Source organism: Felis catus, chromosome C1, assembly GCF_018350175.1.
Source record: "Felis catus isolate Fca126 chromosome C1, F.catus_Fca126_mat1.0, whole genome shotgun sequence".
Classification (NCBI taxonomy): Eukaryota; Metazoa; Chordata; class Mammalia; order Carnivora; family Felidae; genus Felis; species Felis catus.
This window is the reverse complement of record NC_058375.1, coordinates 4056737-4074814: the sequence shown is the minus strand read 5'-3', so window position 1 is coordinate 4074814 and position 18078 is coordinate 4056737. Positions and strand designations below refer to the sequence as shown.

At 62.6% G+C, this 18078-nt stretch overlaps 1 protein-coding gene across 6 annotated transcripts in view; it reads left to right on the top strand.

Moving 5' to 3' along the window:
- The window catches only part of ACOT7 (acyl-CoA thioesterase 7), a 101202-nt gene extending 86156 nt beyond the window's left edge, over window positions 1–15046 (top strand). For 4 of the 6 annotated variants that reach the window (XM_045035013.1, XM_045035011.1, XM_045035009.1 and 1 more), the window contains exon 9: window positions 7044–7373. In XM_045035013.1, the coding sequence (XP_044890948.1) occupies window positions 7044–7358 (315 nt within the window). In that variant the 3' untranslated portion in view covers window positions 7359–7373. Of the gene's footprint in view, window positions 1–7043; window positions 7374–14670 lie in introns of those variants that run through there. The other 2 variants (XM_023258023.2, XM_045035010.1) reach the window with 1 other exon arrangement.
- The last annotated feature ends 3032 nt before the right edge of the window (window positions 15047–18078 follow it).

Sequence of the window (18078 nt, the reverse complement as noted above, 5' to 3'; positions counted from 1 at the left end):
CCCATTTCCAGTGGGCCTCGTCAGCTGGACGCTTCCCGCTCCGCCCGGCCGGCTGGGACGCGCCTTCCGCTCTGCGGGCTCCCCCTCCAGGCTGGCAGGATGGCTTCCACCCCACCCGGCCCTCGGCCCACGTGCGTGATCCCCACTCCTGGCCACTTCTGGCCTTGACCTTTGCAGCCCCGTGTCTCTGAGTCTTGGGCCACGTCTCCTCAGAACCTTGCCTGCTCCTCGTGGCCCCCAAACGCAGGCCTTGCCCGCTGCTGGCCTAGACCCGTGTCCCACCTTTTCCATGTCTCCCGGTGCCTTATCCTAAATGCCGAATTCCGCCACATGCGGGCGAATACTTGACGTCTCTTCTCTCTGGCCTCCGGGCTCCGCAGGGTGGCCAGATCCAGGGACACCACGTCGTGTCTCCCCGACCTGACACACGCACCAGGCCTCGGTGAAGGCTGTGCTCCTTTGACACAGGACTGCCGTGTCCAGACCATCCATCCGTGGCCCCTAAACACCAGGCCCTGACGGGTCCCTGTGCCCGTCCCCATCCTTGGGCGGCGGGGTCCAGGCCCTGTGCTGCAGGCATCGCTGTGGTCACCGCTCGCTCCCCGGCTGACTTTGCCAGCTCCGCGTCTCTCTGGGGTCTCCACACACGCCTCGAACGTGACTTATCCTGAATTGAACTCATTAACTTTCCCCCCAAAACCCCACTCGTCCTCACGTGTTGTGGTCCCTTTCTCAGTGAGTCTGGGAACCCGCCTGGCCCCCCTGTCCTCTGTCCTGCTCGGCCCCCCACACCCACTGTCTCTGGGCCCCATCCCTGGCTGGATCCCTGCTCAGCCCTTGGCTCACCGCCGCCTCCGTTCTTGCCGCCCTCGGTCTGACACCCTAGAGCCAAGTGGATTTGTTGAAACAAAATCAGATTTTCTCCCCTTCCTGCCTAATCTGCTCGGCAGCTCCTTGGCACCCTCAGCACGGGGTCCGGTGAGGCTCTGTCCTCAGCCCCCGGACTCGTTCCTGCCCCGGGGCCTTCGTACCTGCTCGTGCCCTGCCTGGATGCCTTCCCTCGGACCGGTGCAGAGCCAGCTCCTTCCGCGGTTTCTCAGACGGTTCCTGCTTAGGTGGCCTTCCCTCCGCACCCTAGATACAGCCTGACCACCCCACCTCCCCCACCCCCCACCCCCGCCCCACGGCCCGGTGACCCTCTCCCCTCCCCGCACCACCTCCGGGCGCACGGCACCGTCTCGGATCCTCTGGTGCACACGCATTCGTTCGGTATCCGGCCCCGGCCTCGGCCCCGGTGTGTGACTCCGGGACGCCCAGCACAGACTGGGGCTCAGGAAGGTGCCTGTGGGGGCTCGTGGGCTTGCTGGCTTCTCCAGCCACATTCCTCCACCCCGCCGGTCAGTGCCCCGCTGGACACTTGGCAAGTGCCGGTCCCTAAACACCACAGGGGCTCCCTCCCCTCACTGCTGCGGACGCACGCGCGCCGTCAGGGCACGCGCGCGGGTGTGGGCATCCTGCTGCCAGGGTTCGGGGCAGGGACCCCGGCGCACTCCTACTTCCTGGGTGCCTCCGTTTCTTCCCCTGTACAATGGCGACGGCCCCAGCGCGCGCCACAGAGGGTGGGTGAGGGTCCTGTGCTAGTTTATACGAGGAGCTCCACACTTGTCAGCTGCTGTTTGCTGTCCTTTCCTGGAACCCTCTGGAGCCCTCCTGGCGGGGGTCATGAGGGAAGAAGCAGGAGGGGGGCGGTCAGCATTCACTGTTGTTCCCTAGGTAGGTTCCTTCCATGGTGGCCTTGTGGACGGGGGCCTGGGGTTGGGGGGAGGGGAGCCATTTCCCAGAGACTATCTGGATAAAAGGAACCAGGGACCCGGAGGGCTGGGGGCAGTGGCCAGCTGCGTGTCACGGGAGAGAAGGGGCGGGAACACATCTAAGGCCACCCAGCGGGTCCCAGCCAGGCCCAGCCCCAGGACCACTGGGACCCTTTCCTCCCGTCAGCTGAAGGGGTGGCCAGGGGCCCGTGGGGCTCCCCAAGTGAGTGGGAGAGTAAGGACAGGCAAGGAGTCGGCCCATCTTCATCTTGCAAAGGCTCATTCTGAGCAAATGCAAATTGACAGGGTTTTCTGGCACAGTCCGAAGTGCCAGCTAGAGCCGATTTGTAAGGCTCGCCCGCTCCTGAGCCCGGCAGCTGCTGTGGGCTTGGTGGGAGGTGCCGAGGCCGCCCCTGCTGCCCCCACGCCACGTGCACCCCAGAACTCAGCCCGCTGGGGAGACCAGGGCTGCAGCCGGGAGGAGGGCCTCGGTTCCCCGAAGGTCCAGTCTGCCATGGAGAGTGGCCTGCCGTCAAGGAGACCCCCTGGGTGGGTACCCAAGACCTTCGTGGACATAGGAAACAGTCCCAGGTCTGGGCCAGCCTGTGTGCGCAGAAAGCTGCCTGTGCCCTTTCTAGAAACCTGTGACGGGGGACGGGGATGTCCGTCATCGGTGGGGGGCCAGCCCAGAGGAGGAGGTGCTGGTGTCCGGCAGGGTTGCAGCGGGACGGTGGGGAAAGACACTTGCTTGAACAAAGAGCACGTGACCGAATCCCCTAAGTCTGAGGGGCCAGCAGCTAGCGATGGCCGTGTCTTCCTGCCTCACGTTGATCCAGGCTGTTATCTCTTCAGAATTAAAGATGGCCTTTGATTCTTCACTGAGGCGTCCTGGGGCCCACCCCGTGGCAGGGAGGGAGCCCCGGCCTGTCCTCCAGGGCGCGCACTCGAGGCCTGCCGACACAGTGCCGTCTGTCTCCCAGAACACGCGTGTGCTCCGCACAGCCTACGTGCCTGTGCCCGTGGTGGGCGCTCGGCCTCCTCCCCTCTCTGCCCCCAACCCCCCCCCCCCCCCCCCCGTCAGCTATTTTTAGCTTCCATCCCCAGGGACCGGCTGACACGGAAGGCAGCGCTGCTGTTTGGAGTTTTTCTTGATGAATATTTTATTCTGGGGCGGCTGTGCTCAGCAGCTGCCGGCACTTTCCAGGCTAATCATTAAAGAGGCAGATGTGGAGTATGGAGCTGGGCTGCCGGGCTGGACGCCAGGCCCAGGCCCCACTGCTGCCCTGCCTGCCTCTGAAGGCCTGTCTGTGGCCATGCACCCTGACGTCAGGGGTGGAGGGCATGCCCCAGATGGCCCTGAGCAGGGCTGGAAAGGTGGCCTGTGCAGAGAAACCCCGTGGCAACCGCTAGGGTGGCTTCCTGGGGACCTGACACCAGGTTGGTCCCAGCACCCTTCTTCATCTCAGTTTCTTTTTAGAAACTGGAGAACCAAATTATTTCTGTGTTGAAGGGAGGGAGCACTGTTCTGGGGCCCCCGCCTGCCTCCCATTCTCTGGTTCAGATGGGGATGCTGCTGCCCCCAAGGGCCCCGGGGAGACAGGAGGTGTGACTGGAGAATGTGGAGGGCAGGGTGCCAGGGGTGCTGTGTCCTGGCCTGCGGTGACCGAGGTGTGTCAACATGGGGCAGGGTGGCAGGACAAGGGGGATGCCAGCCCGGCACATAGGCAGTGCACGTTTTGAGAGAACCCTCGAATACAGCTGCTTCGTGGATCATTTGGAAAGGACTCTTTTCTCTTTAAAAAAAAAAAAACTATTTTTAATGTTTATTGATTTTTGAAGGAGGGGGAGAGAGAGACAGAGAATGAGCAGGGGAGGGGCAGAGAGAGGGGGAGACACAGACTCCAAAGCAGGCTCCGGGCTCTGAGCTGTCAGCACAGAGCCCGACACAGAGCTCGAACTCACAGACCGCAAGATCATGACCTGAGCCGAAGTCGGACGCTTAACCGACTGAGCCACCCAGGCGCCCCTGGAAAAGGAACCTTTTCCCCAGCAAACTGAGGCCCGACTACAGAGCCATGTCACATGGGGCGGAGGGTATGAAGCCGGTTTGCTCTGCTCCCAGAAAACCCAAGCCACCGAGTGAGCCTGGCCCGCCGCAGATGGCCTTGGCTGGTGCTGGTGGATTCTCGCCTCCCGGCTCACCAGGCTGTCACTCAGCGTGCCGGGGCCTAGACGCAGAGGCCTCCGTCGTCAGCCACTGAAGTGACAAGAAAGCATTTTCTGGGTTGAAACAGGAGGCAGCGAGGCACAGTCTGCCTGTCTGCTTTCCGAGCGAGGCTCGCCCCAGCCGGAGAACGGGGAGAACGTGTGCTCAGGCGGGAGCCATTTCTGCGCCTACTGAGCACCTACTCTAGGGGCCGGAGGTGCCCCCCTAGGCCAGTGTCCAGGCAGGGCCAGTCCCTGTCACCTGGGAAGTGCCGACTCACCTCTGGGCTGGCAGATCCCCACACTGGGGGTCAGGCTCGGTTGTTGCCATCCTGCAGATAGGCGACCGTGACAGAGGTGGGAGGTAACTTGACCGAAGTCACATGGCTGATCTGGTCCAAGGGACCTAGTGTAGGACCTTGAGCCCCAGCCACGACCGCTCCCTTCCCGCCCCCGAGCCTCCGTCTCCCCACTGGAGCCATCACGGGCTGAGCAGTTACTCCGCAGGACCTCTCTGAATTGTCCCAGAGATGACCTAACTGGGAGGCTCCCGGCTCCTTTGCCCTGAAGAGGACATCCGTGCCCTGCCGGACCGCAGGCACGTGGCATGCAGGCAGGGGGCTGGGGTCCTCCCGATGGCCCCATTCCTTGAGACGAAGCATCAACAGCTAAGGAGACTAAGGAGGCTGCCACTCCTGACCGCGGCCAGGCCTGCTCTGCACAGCCCAATGCAGCAAGGGAACACACATCACTTCCCCAGGTTGTAGGAAAGTGGGTCTTTACCCAGGGACCGTCATGGGCGGGGTCCCCAGTGGCACAGCTTGGGGGGCCCCTCAGCGTCCTGGACACTCAATGTCCTGGAATGATGTTCACTCGCTCCCCAATTGAAGAAACTCAGATGTACTGTGGTGCGGCGGGATTGGTGCTGTTCTGGAAGGGTGTGAGAAGCCACGTTATCGAGGGAACCTGTGCTCCCTGCTGCCTCTCCCTGCCCCTCCCTGCGCAGGGGTGAGTCAGGGACTGGACCTCATGAAGCTTCTTGATCCCTTCTCTCGCTTGGTTCCGGACGCTTCACAGGGACTCTGTCTCGTGGTGGGAAAATGCCCGCATCCCCAAGCCGTTCCTGTCACCTCAGTGGTTGGTGCTGGGAAATTTCTAGTGGCCTGTGAGAACCGGGGGTGTGGGTGAGAGGGGACAGTCCCCGCCAGCGCGGCCTTCCCCTCTGCTCTTCCTCCAACCGCCTTTACCTGTGCCGCCTGTAGATGTCCCCTGAAGCCCCACCGTGCCCCTGCCGGTCCGCCTTGGGCCCTTTGCCGGAACAGCAAGTGTTTTGGAGACCACCCTCCCATTAACATTCAACAGCCAGCTACCCGAAAGGAAGGGCCCACGGCACCAATGACACACCTTTTCTTGTTAAAACGCTCGTAGGTTCTACTCTGGAAACGTTGGTCTCGTTGCTTTGTTGTGATGTTTTCAGATCCGGGTGACCCCTGACTGTTTTAATTTCTCTCGAGTGTGAGAACGCAGAAGCAGGCCCTCGGAGGGCACGGTGAGGCCTGACCCCGGTGGCACCAGGAAGGCGGCTGGAGGAGGGGAGGCCCGTGGGCGACACCGGCCGAGGTGCAGTCTCCTGGGGAAAGGGAGGGGACCCCCCCCCCGCTGGTCAGGGCGCCCCAGGTTCCACTGCGGCCACCTTGGAACGTAAGTGAGGGGAGAGGCCTGTGAAGGTGGTTGGGACCGGACGGGGGCCAGGGCTGGAGGACCGAGGAAGGGCATTTCAGCAGGACAAGCTCGTGGCCGGTCCGTCCCGCGGGGGGACACAGACCCGCCTGCCCCTGATGGTGTAAGAAACACTGCTTTGTACTGGCACCGTGCTTTCTCCGCAAGGTGGCAAAGACCCGCTGAATCCAGGGACACTCCTGAACCCTGTACTCAAAGGTCCAGGTGAGAAGCAGGCTCTGGAGCCCCCAGTGGTAGGAAGGATGCAGAGGGGCCTCCCTGCACGCACGCGCGGCCTCGGGCTACAGTGAGTCGGAACCGCCAGCTGTGCTTCTTCGGGGAGGTGCTTCTTCGGGGACTTTATCCACGCCCAGGTGCGCCGGACGCTCCCCGTCATGCCTTTGTCACCACCGGGGGCTCCTCTTGAGCCCCTCAGGGGTCTGAGCTCTTGAGTTGGTTGGGAACGGAAGGCGTCTGGCTGCGTGTCATTGGAGCAAAGCCGCTGGTTTGAATCTTTAGCACAAACACCACGCCAGTTTGGAATCAAGGCTCTCTTGTTTCGCTCCATTTGTTCGATCATTCGTTCATTCATTCATTCGGCAAATACCTCCTGGGCCAGGCCCGGCCTCAGCGAATGGCAGTTGCGATCTTTATCGTTGCTGTCCGGTGGGGACAGCCGTGTCAACGCATCTGGCTCAGGAGTGAGTGCTGTGACCACCGCCACCCCCCACCCCACCCCCCACCACCCCTGTGTCTTGGGTGAAGCTGAGGAGAAGCCGCCCGATATGATCGAGTCCTGCTTTGCCTCCTGTACCAGAGCCGTCACCCTTCGCTGCCTTTCCCAATGTCCCCAGCTCCCGGGCCCTCTCAGAGGGGAGTCCACGGCCACTCTGCACAGCATAGCCGTCGTTCCCGAGGCTGAGCCGTGCCGCCGGGTGAGGGGCCCTGACACAGGCAATGTCACCGTTGGAGCTATCACTGGAGGCGGTCGTGGGGAGCCCCCCACGTGGGCCATCAGGCAGGGCGGTGAGGGACTCTGCTGCCCACCCGGCCTGCTGAGGTCGCATCTGTGGGTGCAGCCGCGCTCTGGGGACACAGCTGCTTGCCAGGCTAGGGGCCCCGGATGCCAAGTTCATCCCTGCCTGGCCACACACGGGGCCCCCCACGAGCCCATGCTGAGTGGCCCCAGTCATCAGAAGACATCCTGACTGCCTGCACAATTGTCCCCAGACCCCTCCTGTCTCCCATTATGAAGACGGGAGAGGGAGCGTGCACGGCTTCCTAATTAAGAACGTCTGTGTCCCTCAGGCTCGCAGGAAGCTGTTCTGTCACCACTGGAAACCCTCTTCGCACCAGACATTCGTTAATTACAAAAAGGACAAGCTATTGATTTTACCGCGAGTGGAAGTTAGTCACTCGCCCTCCGTGCCAAGTTCCAAATGTGTGTGCTCGCGGCACAGAAAATTGCAAACTGGAAAACATTTGGTCTGCGCTGTTAGGCTCCAAGAGCCACAGGCTTTCCTCCGGTGGAAAGGAGCCCGGGAGACAGCGGCTGGCAGGAGGGAGAGGACGCAGATCTGCGGCCCCTGCAGCCAGCGGGCGGGGGCCGTTGGGGCTCCCTGAGCAGAGGGGCAGGGGCACTAATGACCCCCGTGTCTCTGGCTGGGTGTGAAGTTCCAAAGGGCCTGATGCCTTAGGTGACCCCCGGAGCCGTCCGCCCTCCTCCCCGGGCAGTGCTGGGAGTTGGCGCATTCTGTCTCTGAGGCTGTCTGTGACACGAGTACCTCCCAGGCACGTGTACAGAGAACACCCGGCCGTGTCACCTCCTCAGGTCGCTGGTCGACAGGTGTGAGAACCTTGCCCTGGGAAGCTGGGGGCCATCCCTGCAGCCCAGAGCCTGGCTTCCTCACGACCCCTCCACCGTCCCCTCCACTAGGCAGGCACCTCCCCGCACCCATGGGACAGGATGCACCGGGTCTGAGCCTCCCCCCTCCAAGGCGCGGGCGTGTGCTCGGGCTGTGGCGCTGCTGGCCTGTGGTCCCGCGCCCTTCTCCCCGCCGGCAGCTCCACGCCCTTGAAGGAAAATGTGGTTTCCCGCAGAGGAGCTTTTTCCTTCTCCCCGCCGCCCCCAGCCCTCCATTAAAAACAGCAACAGCCAACAACTTATGTATTTATTTACTCTGCCGGATGGAGGGAGACGGGATGCAGGGAGGCGGCAGCCGGGCTGTGGGCGGGGGCCGCACAGGCAGCCATCTGTCTCATTCTGTCAGCTTCACACCCGGCAGGGAAGCGGTGGCCCCTCTTAGTCACTTGGCTGGGAGGGCTGTTTGTTGGAACTCACGGCCTGGGGCGGCCGAACGTCCTCTGGCCCGCGGGGCTGGGGCCGTGCCGCCACAGAATGCCGAGCACTGCCCTGCCCACCTCTGTTTGCTTCCCTCTCCCCCTCGGATGGCCGTGAGGGGACTTGACCGTCTTTATAAATCCCTGCCCTGGCTGGACACCTTCCTGGGCAGCCGGGGGACAGGGCGCAGCGTTCACGGGGCGGGGGCGGGGGGTGCTCGATGCCTGATGTCAGCCAGACACTGCCCCTAGGCCTGGTGGGGCTCTACAGAGCCCAGAACATTCAGCACATGCCGTCATCCCGAGACCAGAAGAGACATGAGCCCTCAGCTGGCCCCTTCCTCTGAGGCCTCGCTGAGCTGGCCGGCTGCCCGCACATCCATCACGAGTCAGCGTTCGTTCTGTCTGAGGGCAGATCCCGGCTGATGACTTCGCTGCGGAATATTGAACGTTGGCGCTGTGCACTGGCCTCTCCCTCCACCGAGTGGACGCTAGAATTTGCCGTGTTTTGTGCCAGCAGCGTGGACGGGAATCATCTGCGCTTCGGCCTCTGCCCCTCCTCAGGGCACGCATTGACTGAACTAGTGAGAGAAGCATCCAGAGCTTCTGGCACACACATTCTGGAACCCCTGATGGCCTCTTGGCTGCTGAGGGGTAAGTAGCTGCAGTGGTTGGGGGCAGTCTGGTGGAGGGCGGGCTTCAGGCCTGACCGGAGCCGGAGCTCTAGAAAGCCTTGCTAGACTGGATCATCACAGCTGCACGTCGGGCCCCGGGGGGTGAGGGGAGGCCAGCAGGGTGCCACCCTGCACGTGCACGGCCCCAGGGGTGAGCGCCCCCTTAGGATTGGTGCCGGGGCGCCTGGCTCGCCTCCCGAGCCCTGGCCCTGAGGAGGACCCAACATGATGCTCCCCTGGCTCGCGACTCTGATGTGTCTGTACAGACGTTCCCGAAGTTGATGAACTAGAGAGAGGATTCCTCATGAGTGCAGAGGAAGCATGGGGTGAAACATGGGACGACAGCCCCAACTCCGGCTTCCCCTGAATGTGACAGAAGGGCGGCACACTGCTCGTGTCTGCGGAAATCTGGAAGATGCCCTGGCTGCTTGTGGTGCCTCGGTAAACCCGGGCCCCATCAGCCCCGTGGGTTGGACTCACCCTCACGGGAGCGACTGGGTGTTGGAACCTGAGCCGGACAAGGGAAAGTGCACCGCACCTCCGCCCTCTCCCACAAGAGCTCGAGAAGCTTCTTGGGGAGGCGCCTAGCTCCGAGGCTGGAGTGAGGGGCTGGGCCAGGAGCACACCCCTGACCCTGGGCCCCTGGCAGGCTGGCACCAGCTCAAGAAGGGGCCTTCACCCTGGGGGCCTCCAGGTTCATTCTGGGCAACATCGGAGGGTCACGATATTCCCCATTGCCTGCCGGGGAGCCCACGGATAAGCGCCCATTGGCATGGGATGGCCTGGCCCAGGCTCAAATCGAGGCAGCAGTGCCCAGGCTCAAATCGAGGCTCTGCGGCTTACCAGATGCCATTTGGGCAAGCCACCCACTCCCTCTGGGGTCCTCGTTGGTGAAAGAGAAACCGCAATGACTTTGGTGCCCCTTGTGGGTTGCCGTGCAGACTGTATTGAGCTGGTGTGGTGCTGGCACGTGCCGGGGCTCAGTGTGGGCCGTTCCCTAGAAGCCGCTGCCCAGAGAACTTCTGAGAACTGCCCCAGGTTGGCCCCCTGTGCACAGCCCACGTGGGAGAAGGGGTGGGAGGGCTCCACGCTTGGTCACCGCACAAGGTTCACCTGGGCAGTTGGAGGGATATTGTCACAGACGCGTGGGTTAACTCGGGTCACCACGGATATGGTTCTGGGCCAGAGGAAGGTGCCAGGTGGGGAGGCGGGCGAGGGGGCCGCAGGGAGCTAGAGCCTGGGGGGGAGGGGCAGCTCCCCTCCAATGCCGGACTCAGTCCCTCAACTGACTGCGTGTGACTTGAAGTTCTTTGTGCCCAGGGAAGGGAGAAGGGGTCCCTGCAGCTGCCCTCATGGGTCTAGTTGGTTTTCTTTTTTTACCTTTAATTATAGAAAAATAAATGCAAAAGTAAAGAGAAGAAAGAACCCTTAAGTGGCTATCGACACGGGGCCAGTCTTGCTCATGTATATACCCTGCCCACCCCACCACCCAGGCCGGTGGAGGCCAATCTGAGACGGCATCATCGCCTCTGAGTATTTCAGTGTGTATCCAGTTTGTCCTTTGTCACCGGCTTATTCTTACCAGTGGACTGGACTCTGGACAGCCACTTGCCCCACAGACACCTGGCCCGGGGGCCCGGCCTTCCTTCTCACAGTTTCTGCAGGACCAGTGGCCCCAGCAGCAGGCTCTTGAGCGTAACCCCAGCATTGCCCAGTGTTAGAAGGGCCTGGAAGGGCATCCAGGTGGATGCCCACCCCAGCGGCAGGTTACCCGGGCAGCTCATGGGGGCCACTGTGTTGAGGCCTTGGGTTGGAGAGGGTATGGGTGCTGCCCCTGCTCCTTGTAACCACACAGACAGGAGGGTCTAGGAGCTTCCCACTCCACAGATGAGGTGCCCGAGGTGATCCGGGGACTCTGCCCCTGCTGTTCCCCAAGGAGGCCCTTCCCGTGTGGTGGCTCACTCTGCTGAGCGGGCCCTGTCACCGCCACTCGCCTGACCAGATGGGGAGGACAGCCACGGTTGCCGTTGGCAGGTGACCTGCACACCTCCGTGGATCGGGACCCTCCCAGCAACCCCCATGTGCCTTGGCACCCACTCGGCTGCTCCCCCCACTCTGGAGTCTCCCCGGCAGCACCTGGCCCTTGAGACCCCCTCGTGCTGCTTGACTTTGTAGTGCGGCCGTGTCACTGTCACTTCTCGGCGTACCGGATAATCTGCCTCACCTTCTGTGTGTTGCCGGCTACTCCGTCGGCTCCCGAGACAGGGTCCGTGCACCCGGCCCGGAGCAGCGCACGAGGGAGGAATGAATGCATGAGTGAATGAATGCGTGCTGGCTTGGCCGCTGTAGGGAAAGCACCGGGCTTAATTCAGTGAGCGTTTCCTCTGCGCCGCTCCCGCTTGTGCTCCAGGACTTGGGTGGAAGGCATCTCCGTGCCGGACCTTCTCCTTGATTTTCTGTGAACTGTGAGGAGGGTGTTCACCTCTGGTCGTCTGCAGATCTAATTACACGCCGTACGGTTTTCACCTACCGTAGACAGTCCGGTGGGTGTTAGTGCGTTCACAGAGGCACGCAGCCATCACCACAGTCAAGTTTAGAACATCGTCATCCCCGCAAAAGAAACAGTGCACCCCTCAGCCGTCAGCCCTCCCCCAGCCCCTGGCACCACTAACCCGTGTTCTCTGCGTGGGCGTGATTATCCTAAAGGTTTCGTGGAAATGGGACTCCTACGTGAAGTGGGCGGGGCTTCTGTCGCCCTCTCGTTGGGGACGGCTAGCAGGACTTTGGTCTCCCCAGCAACCCAGTAGGGTGGGTACGGGTCCATTTTATAGAGGACGGTGTAGGGGAGTCTGCGAGCCTTACGACGGGCAAGCGGCGAAGCCAGATTCAAACCAGACTGGCCGGCCCCTCGCCCTGGCTCCAGAGAGGAGGCTGGGCGGGGTTTCGGGGCAGGATGAAGAGGCCACTCCAGGAAGGGTGTGCAGTGTGGTGGGGGTCCCGATGCGGGCCAGCCCATTCCACGGGCCGGGTGGCGCTGACCAGCGTCTATCTAGGCATCCTCCGGGGCTATGGGGCTATGGGGACCCGGCCGTTCGGCCAACCCCAGATGGTCGTGCGGCTCCTGAGGAAGAGGGGTCCTTGGCCAGATCCGTTTGGGAGGTCGCCGATTCAACAAAGTAGAACAGATTTATGTAACATCAAGATCTTCAAAGCCGCGGCCCTGTGCGCACGGTTTATTGTGAGCCGGCAGCTAGCATTCAGCTTCCCGCGCCCACTTGGCCAGCAACCCTCAAGAATGCTACATCTTCCTTCCAGAGGTAGGGACGTCAAGGCTGGGGATGGGGCACAGAGGCTGTGGAGACCCCACTCCCGCTACAGATTTGCGGCTAGCGCCGTTAACACAAATGGAACCATGATGCGTGTCCTCGAGGGAAGGAACCGAAGTGCATGGTGTGGACGGCCCAGAGGGAGCTACAGAAAGACTGGCGGACAGATGGACAGAGAGATGGTTGCAGAGGGTGGTGCTGCTGCCCAGGGGCTTGACCTCGGTGGGCCATTTCTGCCCACTTTCTAGGACCCCCCAGAGGATGGCTCCGTTTGCCTCCCGCACCCCCCCCCCGGACCTCCCCCTACTCTTCTGAGCCCTGAGAGCCCTTGGCTGGTGACCCGGGCACTTGGGGACCAAGTTCCTCACGTGAATCCCACGCCTGCCAGTTTCCAGAAACGCTGGTGGGCTAGAGAAACGGGCCCCTCACATCAGGCAGGACCTGGCTCCATTGGGCTCTGCAAACGGCCCGGGGCCATCCCTCTCCAGCCCGCTGCCTTGCTCGTGGCCTTTGCTTTTGAGAAGTTCTTTTCTTCCCAAGCCTCTTGCCTTCTTTCCCCTGCCCCAGGGATGGGAACTCTACCAGCGGGAGGGAGGGCCCTCGGCACATGGCCCAGCCCACCGCCTCTCCATCTGCTTTCCCCCTCATCCAGTCCCCTTTCCCAGCTCCAGGACCCAAACATACTGCCCACGAGCGGGTCCTCTGCAAGGCAGGTGGGAAACCTGACCGCAGTCCCTCCCCCGCGGGAGGGGCCCAGCCGTGCCGCCCTCCCAAGCCGTGGCCTTTGGCCACCGCAGATGGATGGGAGTCACAGGATTCCTCAGCCACGCCAAGCACGTTCCACAGCGGGGTGGAGGGGGGGAGGCCCCCAACTGTTTCAGCCCAGTGGCCTTGACCTTGCATTCTTGGCCTCTTTGGCTGTCCCCCATCTGGTGCAGGGATGGATGGAGGGGGGCAGAGTGGGCCACAGGCCAGCGGCCACATATCACCTGGATGCTTATTAGAAATGCGTCTCAGCCCCTGGGCCCTAGACCCACCGGATCAGAACCCGGGTGACCTACGCACACATAGGCGTTGGAGAAGCCCCCGACCGACACATCCCGCCTGGGCTGCACAGAAGCCGGGCTCAGCTGGATGCGGCCTTGTGTTTGTGGGGTGCCTTCAGGAACAGGGACAGGGCCCCCGGCCCTCCTGTCCCCAGGAAGCTCCCCGTTAGCACTGCCTGCTCTCACGGAGAGAACATTTTGTCTCCCTGGGCTCTTTCAGGTCAGATCGCCTGGCCTCAAATTTCACTTTTAAAAAAAGTCAGCCAGAGAAAACCAGAGCCGCAGGGGCGCCTTCCTCAGTAAAGTGTCTTGGAAAAGCCACTTTCCGTGTGTGCTTTTCAAACAGGCACCGGAACCACTCCGAGGAGCACGAGCCTAGTTCTTTAAATACCCGAAAGTTCCGCTGGCTCCAAGCCACAAGGTTTTGACAGTTTACACCTGGTGACATTTAGCGAACGATTTCAGAGGCGGCTGAGGGGGAGGAAGTATTTGGCTTAACCTGACACTCCATCCTCCAGCTGATTGTTCTCTCTTTTGCCAATATACCATTTGCCTGTAAAACACTTAGGCCTAAAAATAGCTGCTGGGGCTCCAGTCGTGGATGGAGGGCACCTGCCCCATTTCTTTGCCTTTCAGACACCCTCAGGGTACCGCAAGGAAATGTCCCCGAGGCATCCGCAGAGCGCTTTAAACCTGCATTCCTGACCGGGGCTGGGCCAGAGAGAACTCCGCAGGGGGACAGATGGGGTCCCGGGAAGTGACCGCCCGAGCTGCTGTGGTGGTCTCCGCGCCTAGCGGCCAGGCCACTCTTGAGAGCGGAAGGGGGCGCCGTTCCCAATCCTGCCACGTGGGCAGGCACGAACCGAGACTTCCCCGGGCAAAGCCCAGCCTCCGGCCCGTTCCCTCTGGCCGGTGAGGGGACTCTGCCCCCCGAGGAGGGGCACGTGGCCTCTTAGGTCGCTCAGAGGAAAGAAATGCAGAGAAGGGGCTACCAGGACCCGAGGCGCCTCTTCCGGTCATCTGTGCCGTCCAGGGCTTTTGCCCACCCAACCGTCACTACTGCTCCCGGCCCAGCGAAGTGGCCATCCCGAGGTCACCCAGCCGGCACAGGGCTTGTCTCCACTTCCCTTTGGGGCAGGGACTGTGAGCAGCTGGCACTCCCTGGGACTGGACCCAGCGGGGACCCCCTTCCTTCCTCACACTCGGCCCTGCTCTAGGCCTTCCCTCCCAGGTTTTATCAAGTGCATTTCCAGCTAAGGTTCATTATCAAAGAGGCACTGGGCTTGGGATTCCACCTGCCATGTGGAGGGTGGCAGGGAAGCACCCGTGACGCTGGCATCCGTACGGGGACCCCTTCCCAGGGTCTTCTCGGCCGCCTGGCAGGAAGGCGGGGCCCCGGGCCAGTGCCTGGCCCCCGGGCAGCCCCAGGCCGCCAGCAGAGCCGGGGTGGGGTGTTCGGGGGGCCCCCCCGGGGCAGGGCCCAGGCCACGGCCCGCATTCGGGGTGCCGTGGCGTCTCTAACCTGACTGTGTCTGTGTGTGGTCCACAGCCCGAGACCGAGGACGAGAAGAAGCGCTTTGAGGAAGGCAAAGGGCGGTACCTGCAGATGAAGGCAAAACGGCAGGGCCAGGCGGAGCCCCAGCCCTAGGCGACCCCTCCCGCGCCAGGTCTGCGGCGGCCCCGGTGTCTAGTCACTTAGAATTTACCCCCTTGGCCAAAAACCCAATCCACATTGAGAGCTGGTGTTGTGTGAAGTGTTCGTCTTGCAGTGTTAACCTGTGCTCTCTCCTGAAAACCTACACACCAAAGCTTTATTTATACCACTCCAGTGTCGTCCCTCCCGCTGGAGGCACTCCCGAGGGGATGCTCGCGTGCACGGTGTGTACGGAATCCAGCGTCACTAATAAAGCTGCTGTTTGACTGGACTTTGGCCCCGGGTCGTCATTTGTCTCGGGGGGCTGCTTTCCTGTGGGGCACGGGGTGGGGGGCTAGAGGCTTCCATGGGCCCTCCCGCACTCCCGTCTCGCCCAGGTGCCAATACCTGCGTGTACCCCAGCCCTCGGGTTCTCCTAATGACTTGCTGGCTGGAGGGAACACCCCTTCCCTCCCAGGGCCCGGGCTCCATGTCCTGGCCGGGAGACCCCAGCCAGCAGCCCGCTTGCCCTCTGTCTGGCTCATGCAGGCTGCCAGCTCTAAGCCTCGAGTGGCCTTCCCATAGATGGGGGTGGGGGTGCTCGTGAGGACCCAGGGAGGTGATGTGCAGGGAGAGCAGAGCCCAGCCTGACTGGGGCACGTTCAGCAAATGGGAGCCCTGCCCCGGCCTCCCTCTGCCTCTTCTCAGTGGGAGCAGCTCTGGCTCCTTAGCCCTCTGGAGGAAAAGGCAGGGATTCTTCTAGAAGGAGCCTCCCAGCCGGTGCCAGGGCCCCTGTGCCTGTTGTGGAAACCCCCAGCCGCTCAGGCCAGGGGGTTATTGGGAAGGCTTGTGGGGTGGGGGTCTGAGCAGCAGCGTGTGTGAATGGTGTCAGCGTGTAGCTGTGTGTGTGTGTGTGTGTGTGTGTGTGTGTGTGCGCGCGCGCGCATGCATGCACATCTGTAGCCCTGTCTGTGCATACGTGTGTGTGCATGTGTGAGACGTGAGGCTGTGCGTGTGCATCTCGGCCAGCAGCCTGCCAGGCGCTACAGGGGTCAACCCTTCACCCCCACCCGTGACTGAGAAAGACACTACCAAGCACACCTGGTGATGGGAGAATGTTCCCAACCCAGGCTCATCGTGGAAGCCTGGAGATGGGGAGAGTGGCCACCAAACAGCTGCAGCCTCACACAGGGCTCCCTGGGGCCCAGAGAGAGGGAATGCAGCTCCAGATGTGCAGAAACACCCGCCAAGAGCTTCGGAATCTGTCTCAGGCCTCAGTCCCAGCTGCCAGGGTTATTTCCTGCCTGGAAGCAGGAGGAGGGAACAGGCCACTGGAGGCCACAGCACCAATCCCTTCTGCCCCCGCCCCGGCTCCACCCAGGCCCCATTCAGACCTCCTGAAGGCAGCGGGTGGGTGCCCTGGGCTAGGGGTGACCAGGAGGCCTCCCCTACAGGTCCAGCAGAAAGCCCAGCCCAGCCCAGGCCACCGAACCAATGTCCGTGAAGCCAGAGCCCAAGGGACAGGGGACATCAGGGCATCTACATCCTTCTCGGTCTTGACCACTCATCTATGTGGCTTTGGGCAAGCCAAGTGCTTAAAATCCACTTCCCAGGACAGCTGGGAGGAGCCCAGGCTAGCAAAGCATTTAGCACAAGGTCCCCAGGGTGGTCATGGGAAGCCCATCTCCCACCTGCCCCCAGAGCCAGCTGAGCCCAGGGCAGGGACACTAGTACAGGCAGCAGTGGGTGAGCTGGGCTGGTGGAGGGGCACTGGGGGCCATAGGCCTGGGGTGGGCTCTGCCAGCAGGACAGCAGTGTGGCCAAAGGCTCCGGATGACTGGGTCACCTGTGTTTGTCTTAGAAATGCCACACTTGGTTACCAGCCTCCCTGTGCCAGCCTCCCACTGCCGGTGGCCTATTTATAACCAGTGCCACCTGGGCAGGGAGCTGGCCCATCCATGGAGAGCTCACTAGGGGTCCTGGCTGCCCAGAAACCATACATGGAGTATACGGTCCAAGGCCCCCCATTCACCAGCCCCACTTCATTGTGGAAGCTTTGGATACAAACACCTTTACTTTTGTCACAGAGCACTGACCCTACGGCCTGCCCTGGGTCTCCTAACGCTGCCCCTAACTCCCCAGCTGCTCCTGGGATATAGAGGTGGTGTAGGGGCAGGCGGTGCGGGAGCCGGCTAGAGAGTGGTGTGGGCAGCACTGGCTGCATTTGGTTGGGCCCGGTTCTATCTGGACAGGTGCCCCCTTCCTCCAGACACTGGGCTGGACACTCTTGGATGCTTCCCAGGTGCATGGGAAGGACAGTGACGTGCCAAGCAGCCCAGAATGACTTCGAGGCCTTGTGCCCAAGGGTGTGTGTGGTCATGGGTGTCCTTGAAGAGACAGGCAGGGTCCTCTGTAGGGATGGGAGACCAAGACTCCAGGAGTCTCCAGAGGCCCCCATCAAGGAGACTAATAGGATTCCTTCTGGATGCCTGTGCCCCGCCCCCCCCCCCCCCCCCCCCGCTAGAAATGCTAAGGTGGGGGGGAGGGGGTGGCAGGGAGCTCCTGAGGCAGGGACCAGGAGTGCTGAGTTGCAGGCCTGGCCTCTCCCAGGCGCCACGTCCTCCAGTTTGAGAGAACATTCCTGAGCCCATGGGGTGAAGGGCAACACCAGGCAGACCCGTGGTCCATTCACCATCCCACGGTGGACCTCCCCAGAACCCAGGAGAAGTTTGAATCCTTAGTTGGCCCGACCTCGCCTCTCCCTACCCCAGCCCCTGATCCTGACCGACTCCCCCAGTTCCTGGAAGTCGCTAGTCCTCAGGCGTCCCAGGTCCCCTCCAGCCCCACCCTTATTGTTGACCGTAGATGTGGCTTCCTCCGGGAAGGCCTCCCTGAGCCCCACGCCCGGCCGTAGGTTTTCACTGTCCGTTCCAGTCCTAGGCCCCCTGGGCCCGCCACCCCCCAGAGCTCCAGGCCTTTCCTCTCCCCGGAGGCTCGGAGGCCGAATCGGGCCAGTGGACCGACCCGAGACGGCAGCGAGAAGCCGCTGCGTAGCGCAGACGTCCCAAGAGGCGCCGCCCTCCCGAGGGGCTTTGGCGCCCGTCGCGGCAGAGGCGGGGTGCAGGGCTGGAGGGAAACCAAGGACCCACAGATGCGCAGACAGACGGACGCGGCGGTGGGCCGCGCCTCCGGGGGCGGGGCGGTCCGAGGGGCGGCGCGGAGGCATGCGCCCTGCTCCGCCCCCCGCCCCCGGCCGCCCGAGCTCTGCCAGCCGAGCGGCGGGAGCCGAGCGCGGCGGCGGCGGCGGTGGCGGCGGTGGCGGCG